General features: G+C 31.9%; 2 protein-coding genes across 4 annotated transcripts; one reads left to right on the top strand and one right to left on the bottom strand.

The window, feature by feature from the left end:
• Positions 1–500: 500 nt before the first annotated feature.
• LOC107018754 (protein DA1-related 2) lies at positions 501–7,925 on the top strand. 3 transcript variants are annotated; one of them, XM_015219316.2, is made up of 12 exons: positions 501–843; positions 1,823–1,974; positions 3,779–3,866; positions 3,980–4,109; positions 4,831–4,951; positions 5,109–5,192; positions 5,355–5,474; positions 5,561–5,773; positions 5,848–5,943; positions 6,026–6,141; positions 6,885–6,943; positions 7,319–7,925. In XM_015219316.2, exons 1-12 carry the CDS (start codon positions 798–800, stop codon positions 7,639–7,641), a joined length of 1,548 nt encoding a protein of 515 aa, XP_015074802.1. In that variant the 5' UTR covers positions 501–797; the 3' UTR covers positions 7,642–7,925. The 3 variants fall into 3 exon arrangements, with proteins under 3 accessions (XP_015074802.1, XP_015074803.1, XP_015074804.1); XM_015219317.1 differs by having other exon boundaries at positions 503–843; positions 5,848–5,910; XM_015219318.2 differs by lacking the exon at positions 501–843 and adding an exon at positions 875–957.
• A 661-nt stretch (positions 7,926–8,586) lies between these two features.
• Positions 8,587–11,603, bottom strand: LOC107019900 (ras-related protein RABA2b-like). Its single transcript, XM_015220261.2, has 3 exons — positions 11,500–11,603; positions 11,186–11,384; positions 8,587–9,219 (listed from the first exon to the last, which is right to left on the bottom strand). The coding sequence occupies exons 2-3, from the start codon at positions 11,348–11,350 to the stop codon at positions 8,737–8,739; spliced, it is 648 nt and encodes a 215-aa protein (XP_015075747.1). The 5' UTR covers positions 11,351–11,384; positions 11,500–11,603; the 3' UTR covers positions 8,587–8,736.
• Positions 11,604–13,198: the final 1,595 nt, after the last annotated feature.

The raw sequence follows: 13,198 nt of genomic DNA, 5'->3' as shown, positions 1-13,198 counted from the left end.
TACTAGAATAACTCACTTAATCTCTTGAATCAAATTAATATATATTTAATTACCATATTTAACCAAAAAAAATACTTCCATCGTCCACAATTGTTTGTCATGATTTTTATTTTTAGAATCAAACTATATAAACTTTGACTAACATTTTAAGATGTATATTTTTATCATATTGATATGCAAAAAGTTGCAATTTATAGTATTTTTCATATAGTTTTTGAATATCTATTTTTTATTTTTAAAATATAGAATTAATGTAATTAAATTTAACTTTAAAAATTAGTCAATTCATTTTCGAAAAGTGCAATATGACAAATAAAAATGGAAGGAGAGAGTAAAAAGAAATATTATTGGACCTTGATGTAATTTGTAAAAAAAGGAAGCCCCATTTGTCAATAAAACTTCTTTTCCCTCCTTTGTAACCAAACCTTTCAAAAAAAAAAAAAAATTCAATCAAGAATGTTTTTTTTTTTTTTGAGAATTTTGTGTTGTATGAAACTTAAGTCACACCCCCAAATTTGTCAGCCGTTCAAAATTGCAGCTTGTCACTGCCAGTGTTTACCTTTTCATCACAATCCTTCTCAGCAGATTCCCAAATTTCCTCTTTCTCTTCAAGCCAAGAATCTTTCTCTCACACAAGATTCTCATAAAAACTTAGGCTTTATACATGATGCCATTGTTCCATTTCTTTTCTCTATACACCCTTCTTTCTCATTCCTACTTTGTCCTCTTCATTTTTAAGCCACCCTTTTCAAATCTTGAAAAATCTCAACAAATTTCTTTTGTTTCTATACATATCAATGTCTTCTTCAAGTGTCAATCATATATCTCAGCCTTGCATATATGGTAATGTTTTAAGGACTTTAAAGATTGAATCTTTTTTGTAATTGAAAGAATACCCTTTTTGAGTATTTTCATGAAGGTTGGGTTGGTTATGTGAAAAAAAGTTCAAGTTTTTTGGTTAGTATTTTGTTGTGGGGTTTAAGGATTACAAAGATTGAATCTTTTTGTAATTAAAAGAGTACCCTTTTGAGTATTTTTCATGAAGCTTGGTTTAGCTGTTTTTTTGGTTGATATTTGTTGTGAGGACTTCAAAGATAGAATCTTTTTGTAATTAAGAGAGTACCCTTTTGAGTATTTTTCATGAAACTTGGTTTAGCTGTTTCTTTGGTTGATATTTGTTGTGAGGACTTCAAAGATTGAATCTTTTTGTAATTAAGAGAGTACCCTTTTGAGTATTTTTCATGAAGCTTGGTTTAATTATATGAAAAAAGGTTGGAGTTTTTGGTTGGTATTTATGGTGGGATTTTTAAGGATTACAAAGATTAAATCTTTTTGTAATTGAAAGAGTTCCCTTTTGAGTATTTTTCATGAAGCTTGGTTTAGTTATGTAAGAAAAGGTTGGATTTTTTGGTTGATTATTGTTATGGGGTTTAAGGATTACAAAGATTGAATCTTTTTGTAATTGAAAGAGTATCCTTTTTGAGTATTTTTCATGAATCTTGGTTTAATTATTTATTTGTTGATATTTATTGTGGAGTTTAATGACTTCAAAGATTGAATCATTTTGCAATTGAAAGAGTACTCCTTTGAGTATTTTTCATGAAGCAAGTTTAGTTATTTGAAAAAAAAGTTGGCTTTTTTTGGTTGATATATATTGTGGGGTTTAAAGACTTCAAAGATTGTATCTTTTTGTAATTGAAGACTTCAAAAATTGTATCTTTTTGTAATTGAAAGAGTACCCTTTTGAGTATTTTTCATGAAGCTTGGTTTAGTTATGTTTGAAAATAAAGTTGGCTTTATTTTTTTTGTGGGGTTTAAGCAGGTCACTTTGTTTCTTCAACTACTGAGAGAAAGTCAAGATTAATGAAATGGCTGAGTAAACTTTTCAAGGGTGGTGGGTCAGGTAATAGGGGACAGCAACCACAGTTTCTTGGAGACGAAAATATGGTTTGGCGAGCTCCAGCCAGATCAATGGTGATTCTTTTCTCTTTTTTTTTACATCATTTTTTACTTTGATGTTTATGATAGACCCTTTAATGTTCTTGTAACACAGAAAAACTGTTTTAATGTGTCTCCTTTTTATATTGTAGTTTCAATATATGTTATTTATAGTATAGTAAACATAATAAAAGAGAGAAGAGGAGAGCAAAGGGTGTATTTTGAGAATTATAGACTTCCTGTAGCTTGGTATGCACATGATCTTCTTGAAATTCAATTTCGCCTTTAACAAAATAGCAACTTTTTGTGGGAGAGATTTTTGCTTTCTAGGACAAATAAGATAAGTAACTCTTTTTGAGGTAGTTTTTCTTGTTCGTCTTTGTTTTTTTTCTTTTTCTGTAAAGGGAGGGGAGAAAGAAGTTGGTGTTTTCTATTACTAACAAGAATTCTTATTTTGGATGCTGGATTATTGAGAATAAAGATTCTTCATTCATAATAGTTTTGACTAAAAATGTTAAGTATACTTAATGATAAAGCCAAGGAAGTAAAAAATTTCTCAAATATGAGGTTGGAAAATGCAGCTTATTGTATTTGTATTCCTGGTATGGATGATGACTGTAAGTGGCATCTTATGCTTTTTTTTTTAATCCGGTGAATCTTTGGAAAATGTGATAGGCAGACCTCTTTATCGTCTAATATTTATCTTGATAACGATATGATAAAATGTTTAGGTGCGCAAAAGTAGTGGATCAAGACCAATAGCTAAAAGATGCAAATTTGTGATTCTTATAACCATAAGACTTTGTGATGGACTGTTTGAATTCTAATGATTTAGTTTGTTCTGTTTCTGATCAAAACCAATAGCTAAATTGATCTATTGGGAAAAGAATAAGCTCTTCATTAGCCATGCTATTAAAATGCTACTCTGTTTACTTCAGGGGGTATCAATAGAAGTTTCAATTATCCTTATCTGTTTCTCTTTCTTTCTTTATTTTTGGGAGGGATTTTAGGGACGTCTGACCGTGAAAATGTGACTATTTGAAAAAAAGTAGTTTTTTCTCTCAAAGTGAAATGATATTCGAAAATTTGTTGTGTTTGACCATGAATACAAATTGGAATTGTTTTTTATTTTCTGTGAGTAATTTCGAGCGAAACAACTTTTTTGGTGTTTTTCAAATTCCTGAAAAATCCGAAATTCAACTTCAAGTTGAATTCCGGAATTTTATGGCCAAACGTGTTTGGATCCGGAGTTCAAATCCAGGAAAAAGAAAAAAAAAGATCATTCCTAATGCCCCCTTAGTCTCTTAAAGATGTTTCATTTATGCCTTTCTGAATAGAATTCCATTTATCCTGAAATGTGAAACAGTTTATGGACTCAAATTCATGCCTAATGCTCCCTTAGTCTCTTCGTGTCTTCAATGTGCCATTCTAGTCACTCGAACATTAATCCACATCACTTGTGACATGCAAAGCTGATGATTTTATAAATTAAAATCCTCCTAAGTCCTACTTTATGCCAAAAAGTCATCAACTTTAAGCCATATTGTTAAGGTTCTTCAAGAACTATTGCCAACTATAATTTAAAGAGGAACTCTTCGATGTTTCAGCTGTACTACTTGTTCTAAGGGCACTAGGACAGGAATATTTGGTTGCCTTCAGAAGTAGATGCTTGAATTCTTCTACTGATTACTCAAGTTAGGCCATTTGCTTTCCATTAACTATCATCAAATAATTCATGGCTACTTTTTTTCTCTTCTAAATTTAACATAGTCATATCCCTTCCAATCAAACTTATCTCCTTCGATTGAATGATCTCTCAAAACATTTAAAATTTCATCAGGATGATAACTCTAGGACCAATAAGGAGAAAGAGGAACTAGACCGTGCAATTGCACTCTCTCTGGCTGAAGATTTGAAAAGACCAAAAGGTAATTATATTTGCATTCATGAAATTTTCAAGAATAATGAAACTGCTCTTTTCATTTCCAAAAACGTTGATTTCACTCGTTTGAGGAAGAAATGAAAGGTTTATGTTTCTCAGGATACAGATGGAGGACTGACCAAGATGAAGATCTAGCAAGATCGCTTCAGGATAACTCGAATTCATCCTCATATCCTCCTAAGTATGCTCCTTCATATGCTCCTTGGGAATATAATCCCAATAGTTACAGGTATTAGTCTTGTGTTTCCAAGATTGTTGAGATATCAATTAGTATACATTCTCTCAGCTGAAATATGAATAGTTTTAGTAATTCACGTCGTGATATCTTTAATGCATCGCTCTCATGGCAGGCTTAATACCTCTTGTATCTTTTGTAATGCTGAAGGAATAAAAGAAACGAAAATATATGTTGTTGCTACTAATTTGTTGTGAATGATGAGACTGTAACATGCAGCATCCCATTATATATATGATAAATTTATTGCTTCTAGGATGTTGGTGTAAACAAAGAAAATTCGAATTTTGAGCTTTTTATTCTATTCCAATTTCAAATAAATAAATAAATTCAATATCAAGACATTGAACAGATGTATGCATTTAATATATATATATATATATATACACACACATACAAACTTCCTTAATTTAAGGTCTTGAAGGAAACATGCCGTGATTTCTGGGTAGTAAATTACTGCTTGTAAAGTCAAATATTTAGGCAACAAACAGGTTGAGTAGAATGTGCGTATCCGAAGGGTAGTGGCTGCAGGTTCCATTGTTAACAACACAAAAGAACAAACAAACAAACAGGTTGAGTTGAGTAGTAACAAAGTATGTGTGTGTGTGTGTGCGCGCGAGCGCGTGCATGCACTTTACTTGATGATGAAAACTATGCCAGATTGCTGTTTGTCTGAGTAAGAGAGAACTTATGTCCACATAAAAATATTTTGCAGAAAATGTAGCGGCTGCAATAAGGATATCGTCTCTGGCAATTATTTGGGATGCATGGAAACTTTCTTTCATCCAGAATGTTTTCTTTGTCGTGCTTGTGGTGTCCCAATTACTGAATACGAGGTACATTCTTGTCCTTGCTGTTGCTTTCGTTTTCCCAGCGCCTCAACCCTTTGCCAAATTTGTAACTCAAAAATAATACCAATGGACTGTTATTTTCATACAAAATTAATATTTCGAATATTTTGACATGTTAGCTCATTGGTTACGTTGATTCAAGTTTTCTTTGTCAGGGAACAATACATATCATAAGTCATGCTTCAAGGAAATGACTCATCCAAAATGTGAAGTCTGCCATCAATTTGTAAGGACATACTGCTTCTGTATATAACCTTTTTTACTGGAAGTTATTTAATAGAACTTCAAGTTACGATTTATAGTTCTATTGTGAGGCCATTTTGTGTAAATTAAGTTCCTGTAATATATTTCACATCCCTCGTGTTATGAAGTACCATTCACATTGCAGATCCCAACAAACGGAGCTGGCTTGATCGAGTACAGATGCCACCCATTTTGGTCTCAAAAATATTGCCCTGCACATGAGAATGACAACACCAAACGGTGCTGTAGTTGTGAACGTCTGGAGGTACGGATGTCAGCTGGCAGTAAATATGTTGGATCACACCTCTCATTCACCTCACATTCTTGTTTATTGTCTTTATTTTCTTGAAGTCACGGAATGCAAGATATATGTCACTTGGAGATGGTCGGAGCTTATGCTTAGAGTGCATGGAATCTGCAATCATGGATACTGGGGACTGCCAGCCACTTTACCATTCCATCAGAGACTATTATGAAGGCATGAACATGAAAATAGATCAGCAAGTTCCTATGCTTCTTGTTGAAAGACATGCCCTTAATGAGGCCATTGAAGGGGAGAAGCATGTATGAGTGATCTCTGCCTATAGTTTTTTCTGTCCTTTTCTCTCAGAAGATTACTAACTCGAGAACTCTTTTAGGGTCTCCATCATATGCCTGAAACTAGAGGTCTATGTCTATCAGAAGAGCAGACAGTTACCAGTGTAAGATCTTCAGTCATGAGAAAATTTTTCCATGTTAGACTCGCTTAAACACGTCTTCCCGATCTTCTAATGAAACATGTGATACGTGCCATGACAATTTTTTTTAACAATGCAGATACTCAGGAGGCCAAAAATTGGTGGTCGTGGATTAATAGGAATCAGAACACATCCTCAAAAGCTAATTAGAAGATGTGAAGTTACAGCTATCCTAGTAATATACGGCCTCCCAAGGTAACTTCCTTATTTTCATTCCTTCCTTTCAGTTTCATTTAGCCTCATGGTGAAAATAAGAAAAGCAACGTGGCATGTGGTGTTCCACGGCCCTGATGAAAAGAAAAGGACAAGAAGAAGACGATGAAAAAGATCCATAAAAGCGATACCAATTACTTGGTACTTAATTTTATTATTGTTGGTGTGTTTTCTTAGTTTCAGTGCTCATTAGAAGGCTTTTGGTCTTGTAAGAGAGATGGCAGTGGAAAATATAAAGAACTTCCAATGCTAGATAACCTAAAGTCTTCAAGTATGGATTGAGACGGATTGAAATGGAGTGACATGGACAGTGAGGATTCATTCAGTAGACCCCAACTAGCTTGGGAATAGGGCATAGTTGTTGAAAAAAAAAACTAAGCTTTTCGTAACACGTCTTTAAGATGTGGTTTAACATGCCACCCAGTCATTATTCTTATAGATATTTTGAAGCAGACGAAAACCATGATTGATCTTACATTTCAAGTGAAAGAAAGTAAGATGTGTTTTGGCATGAAGCCACGCTATTATATTATTCTTAGACTTTGAAGTAGAGAGACACTAAAGTCAATCTACATGTTAATAAGAATGATACATTAGTACTCGAGAAAAGTAAGGCAAACAAACTAAAATGGAGGGAGTACTGTTCTTTGTCTATTCCTTGGCCTTTTTTTGTGACAATAATACTGTATGGCGAAATTGGCTTACCAAATCTTTTCTATACGCAGATTACTTACTGGTGCCATTCTAGCTCATGAACTGATGCATGCCTGGTTACGTCTAAAAGGTAAAATTCGAACTTCCTTTCAACTTTGTCAGTCTGGACCGAACTTTAAGAACCTGAACAATCTTCATGAAAAGAAATATATCTGGATGTTTCATCACCAAAACTTCGTTGTGCTTGATCAACCTGCGTTCTTGTTGGGATTATACAACATGTCATGTAGTCATACAAAATGGGGTCTGGGGATGTTAGAGTATATGCAGACGCTACTCCTACCTTAGAGATAGAGGTTGTTTCTAATAGACCGTCGGATCAAGGAAAAACAATCCAAAGTAGTCTACAAAAAGAAGTAACGGAAGTGAAAGCATAACAAAGCAAAATGCTACGGTAATGAAAGTATACGAATTCGTGTTAAGATTATACTTTTGTAATTTGCAGGATATCGTAATCTCACCCCTGAAGTCGAAGAAGGAATCTGCCAAGTGCTTTCACACATGTGGCTTGAATCAGAGGTAGTGCCTGGATCAAGAAATATGCCATCCACATCAACTGCTTCGTCCTCGTCTACATGGTCATCATCGAAGAAAGGAGGAAAATCTCAAGCAGAGAGTAAGCTCGGTGAGTTTTTCATCCACCAGATTGCCCATGATGCTTCTCCAGCCTATGGTGGAGGATTTAGAGCTGCTTATGCAGCCGTGAACAAGTATGGTTTACGGAGTACATTGGATCACATTCGCTTGACAGGAAATTTTCCTTTATGATACGTTCGTTGTGACCTCTTTGACCTCGTATGCTCGAAGATGATTTCCTCTCCTGTGTGCCAAGTTAGAAGTCATCGATGAGGAAAATGAGTTGATCATGCAGAGCTGGTTTAGCTACCCCTATTTTTTCCGGGGTCCTACCGGAGATACTGATGGAATACAACTTGAAAATCTTACAAATAAGTCTACATATTTTGCAATTAAAATGAAATATATAGAAATTTTTATCTTGTATTGAAGACTCTTATCAGTTTAAAGGCAATAAAGATCATACATTTGAATGATCCCAGGAACATTCCCTTCTATATGCAAATATTGTGAATACATCAATTTATCTCCTCATTGCATTTTCGCCTCTGAAAGCGTCCTTCCTTCTCAGCTCGCACATCCATTCAATACATTCTTTTCGATCTTGTATCTTATGTAGCCTTAGGCTACACAAGGAGTACATTAACACCAACTCAATCCTTTATTTCTTGACAAAACGATACAAGAACCTCTTTTTTTTGAAGTATCACTTTTTTCGCGAGTTTCCGACCTTAACTATCAAGTGTTAACGTGAACATGAACGTCAGCGTGAACATCAACATAAATATTGGTATATATATGTTGCAGTGAGCGGCGTAGCCGCGTGATCCTACCATTACACTGTGGTTGTGACTCGTTTATTGATTGATGTAAGCTATCACCAACTATTTATCAAAACACGCCTCGAAATTAATGATGCATCTGCTACGCGGACGGAATTTTATGGACAAATTAAGATGTCACACACTTTTTGGCGACTGTATGTAAAATAACACTTGGTCTAATCAGCTTCGAGATGTGTTTTCACAAATAGATAGTAATAGTTCAATTAGAAAAACACACACACGATAGTTCAAATCTGAAACCCGCAAAAACAATAAATACTTAAAAAAGAACAATATGTAAGTAATTCCACACTATACAAAATCATATTTCTTTCATCAAAAGTAACCAAAACAAAAAGGTAATCAATACATCATTTTTCAACCTCATCATCACTTGTATATACTAAAAAAATATAGATTACATTACAACATTTTATAAAGTAACCAAAAAATTCTTTTCCACTTAATTAGCACAACATGGCCTCTTATTATTATTAGCAACATACTCTCCAACATTAATAGAAGTGCCTTGTCCAGGAATAGAAGCAGCTGCTTCTTGAGCAGCCAAAGCTTTTCTACTAACAATTTGATATATGTCTAATAAGATCGTTTGGAACGCTTTCTCAACGTTATATGCCTCGAGAGCAGACGTCTCGAGGAATGATAACCCTTCTTTCTCAGCCAGTCCCCGAGCATCTAGCTCGGGGATTGATCTGAGATGGTTCAAATCCGACTTATTACCAGCCAACATTATGACTATATTAGAGTCTGCATGGTCACGTAGCTCGCGGAGCCAACGCGTTACGTTCTCAAATGTTTGTCTTTTTGTTATGTCATAAACTAAAAGGGCACCAACAGCTCCTCTGTAGTAAGCACTTGTAATGGCTCTGTACCTTTCTTGACCTGCTGTGTCCCATATTTGTGCCTTAACTGTCTTGCCTTCTACCTATATAGACGTTACACATCAGTAACAGAGTCAGGATTTTATCGAAGCATAATGATAAGTGTTAGTGTCAGGTATAGAAAATGCAATCGAAGCATATATATATATATATATATATATATATAGACATAAAGAACAATCAGGGGAGGAGCCACCTTATACTAAGGGGGTTCATCTGACTCCCTTCGGTGAAAAATTATATTATTTATACATAGTTAAAATAACTTTTTATGTATATATGGTAGATGTTGAGCACTATTTGGCACTTAGTGTATCTATTTCTACGGATTTTGAACTCTTTTATTGAAAATTCTGACCGCTAATAAAGGTTAGTATTGGAGTCAGGATTTTATAAACTATAGAAAATACAATCGAAGAATAAATATATAGACATAAAGAACAATCAGGGTAGGAGCCAACTTATACTAAGGGGGTTCATCTGACTCCCTTCGGTGAAAAATTATATTATTTATACATAGTTAAAATAACTTTTTATGTATATATGGTAGATGTTGAGCCCTATTCGGCACTTAGTGTGTCTATTTCTACAGATTTTGAACTCTTTTATTGAAAATTCTGGCCGCTAATAAAGGTTAGTGTTGGAGTCAGGATTTTATAAACTATAGAAAATGCAATCGAAGAATATATATATAGACATAAAGAACAATCAGGGGAGGAGCCACCTTATACTAAGGGGGTTCATCTGATCCCCTTCGGTGAAAAATTATATTTATTTATTCATAGTTAAAATAATTTTTTATGTATATACGATAGATGTTGAGCCCTATTCGGCACTTAGTGTGTCTATTTTTACAGATTTTGAACTCTTTTATTGAAAATTCTGGCCGCTAATAAAGGTTAGTGTTGGAGTCAGGATTTTATAAACTATAGAAAATGCAATCGAAGAATATATATATAGACATAAAGAACAATCAGGGGAGGAGCCACCTTATACTAAGGGGGTTCATCTGATCCCCTTCGGTGAAAAATTATATTTATTTATTCATAGNAGACATAAAAAATAGTGTTGGAGTCAGAATTTTCATTATAGTAAACGCAATTGAAGCATATATATAGACATAAAAGTAGTGTTGGAGTTGGAATTTTCATTATAGAAAAAAACACAAGTGAAGCATATATATAGACATAAAAAGTAGTGTCGGAGTCGGGATATTTTTTAATATAGAAAATACAATTGAAGCATATACATATAAAGATAAAGATCAGTCTCGGAGTCCGGATTTTCAATATATGAAATGCAACCAAAACATATATAGACATACATATCAGTGTTGGAGTTAGGATTTTCGTTATATGAAACACAACCAAAGCATGTATAGACATACATATTAGCGTTGGAGTAAGGATTTTCGTTATAGAAAATGCAACCGAAGCATATATAAACATACATATCAGCGTTGTTGTTAGAATTTTCACTAAATGAAATGCAATCAGAGCATATATAGACATACATATCAGTATTGGAGTCCGAATTTCCACTACAGAAAATGCAACCAAAGCATACATAGACATAAAGATTAGCGTAAAGTCTGATATGAATTGCAACAAAACTATATATAGATACACATATCACTGTCGGGGTTAGGATTTTCTCTGTAGAAAACATAGCTGTATTATCTATAGAGGTCGAGAGACATACATATCAATATTGGAGTCAAAACTTTCACAATGAAAAAGTCAAATATCATACTCACAAAATATTTAACTTATTTTATACCATAAATTTTCTTTTTTCCCTCAAACTAATCCAATTACACCAGGACATAAATTGAGACGAAAGAGAATATAATTATCATCCCCGTCTCTTCTCAATAAGTTTAATTACTTTCATAAATTAAGACGTAAGAAGTGTTTCGCCCAATCTACGGCTCGAATTTAAACTAGTCGAATCTTAAATTAACAGATATCAAATATCAACGAAAACTAAAAAAAAAATACAAATAATTACCTGAAGGGTCCTTGTTGCAAATTCAACACCAATAGTAGATTTAGACTCCAAACAAAATTCATTTCGAGTAAACCTAGAAAGTATGTTAGATTTTCCAACACCTGAATCTCCAATTAAAACAATCTTGAATAAATAATCATATTCATGATCCACCTTATATGCCATTTCCACTTCTCTCTTTACTTATATCAATATTGACCTATACAAATTCCCAAAAAAAAAAAAAATTTAAAAAAAATCCAAATCTAAATCAAAATATTATCATCATTATTATATATATATATAAAGACAATGTCAAGAAAAAGAAAACTCACCATTAATGGTCAAATTAAAATTTGAGAAATTGGAAAAGGCACTTGGCTTTGATTAATTAATTAGACATGATTAAAATGTTTTTTGCAAATTTGTCTTGAAATTTTTGAAATCACAAAAGAAAACCGCAGAAAAAGGAATTTGAATGGCTATGCCCAAATTACAATTAAATGTATAAAGTTATTACTAGTATTGTTCGGATCAGTTTAATCGTATCTCAGATTATTTCACTAAATATCTGCTAGTTTTTTTTTTTACATATTTAAGTAAATAATAAGAAATTGTCTAACTTTTTTTTAGTCATTATAATTTTTATTAATGTCATTGACGATTGAAAAATGTAAAAAAAAAATATATGACGATTATATATATATATAAAATCAATAAGAAATTATCTAACTTTTTTTAGTCATTATAATTTTTATTAATGTCATTGACGATTAAAAAATGTAAAAAAAAGAAATATAACGATTATATATATATATATATATATATATATATATATAAAATAAGAAATTATCTAACTTTTTTTTAGTCATTATAATTTTTATTAATATCATTGAAAAATTTGTTATTTTTTACTCAGTGTTTACAAATCATTGTAACTATTTACTTATAGTGGAAAATTATCAATAAATTTATCTCTAATGTATGACTTGATTATATTAGAAAAATTATTTAAACTCTCAATTATATAAATTAAACTCTTTTTTTAATATAGTTTATCTTTCCTTTAATTTGGACACAATTTTTTAGTCATGAATGGATGAGGATCATGTTAGGATGATATTTAATGATCAAGTGTGTCAAAAACTAAATTAAAAATTATACTAAATTAACATTATTGTCCTTGAGATAATCATTGTATTATTTCCTTTTTATTATCTTATCTTATACACACATAATTACTTGGAAGAATTGAAATGTTATTGGAACAACCACAAAAGAATAATTCTACAAAAATATTATTAGTAGCTTTTGCTTTTAAAATTTCCTTTTTTATATAATTGTCCTAAACGATATATAAAAATGGCTAATCATAAGAATCAAAGAACATAATCCAATAATCTTTTAGAGATTATTTAGTCATTAATTATCTTAATGCTTTAACTATTTTCGTAATGATTAATTATTGTTAGCCCCACTAATCCTATCATTATATGCATATAACATAGATATTGCGGATTAGACATGAAAAATTTAATTTTGGTTTAGATTTTTAATCTATTTTCAAATTCAATGAATTACAATTCAAATCCAACCAAACAAGTTAGGATAGATCAATTTTATTTTTTTTACCTTTATTAAATTTTGAGAATCAAATAATTTAAGTAATTTGATCGGATAAAAATATATATTATAAGTCGGAGTAATTAACAATTAAAAATACATAAAAGTATATACATAAAATTATGATAAAAAATATACTTATTTGAATTTCGAAATCTCAAAGATGCTTTATATATAAATTGGTACGGAGGGAATAGTTCTTATTTTGTTGCTATCAATTATTTTTATTATTATCAGTTATTTCTCATACTTTTTTTACTCCTTCGTGAATAGGTTTCGATTTTTTTTTCTTAACTCAAGAATCTATTAGAAAACAACCATCTCTGTATACCTCTGAAGTATAATGTCTGCGTACACCTACTATCTTTAGATCTTATTATATTAAATTATACTAAATATATTATTATTGTT

The sequence above is a fragment of the Solanum pennellii genome, chromosome 5, assembly GCF_001406875.1.
Source record: "Solanum pennellii chromosome 5, SPENNV200".
Classification (NCBI taxonomy): Eukaryota; Viridiplantae; Streptophyta; class Magnoliopsida; order Solanales; family Solanaceae; genus Solanum; species Solanum pennellii.
Note: the sequence above shows the minus strand (reverse complement) of the source record. Positions and strands in the feature narration are given on the sequence as shown.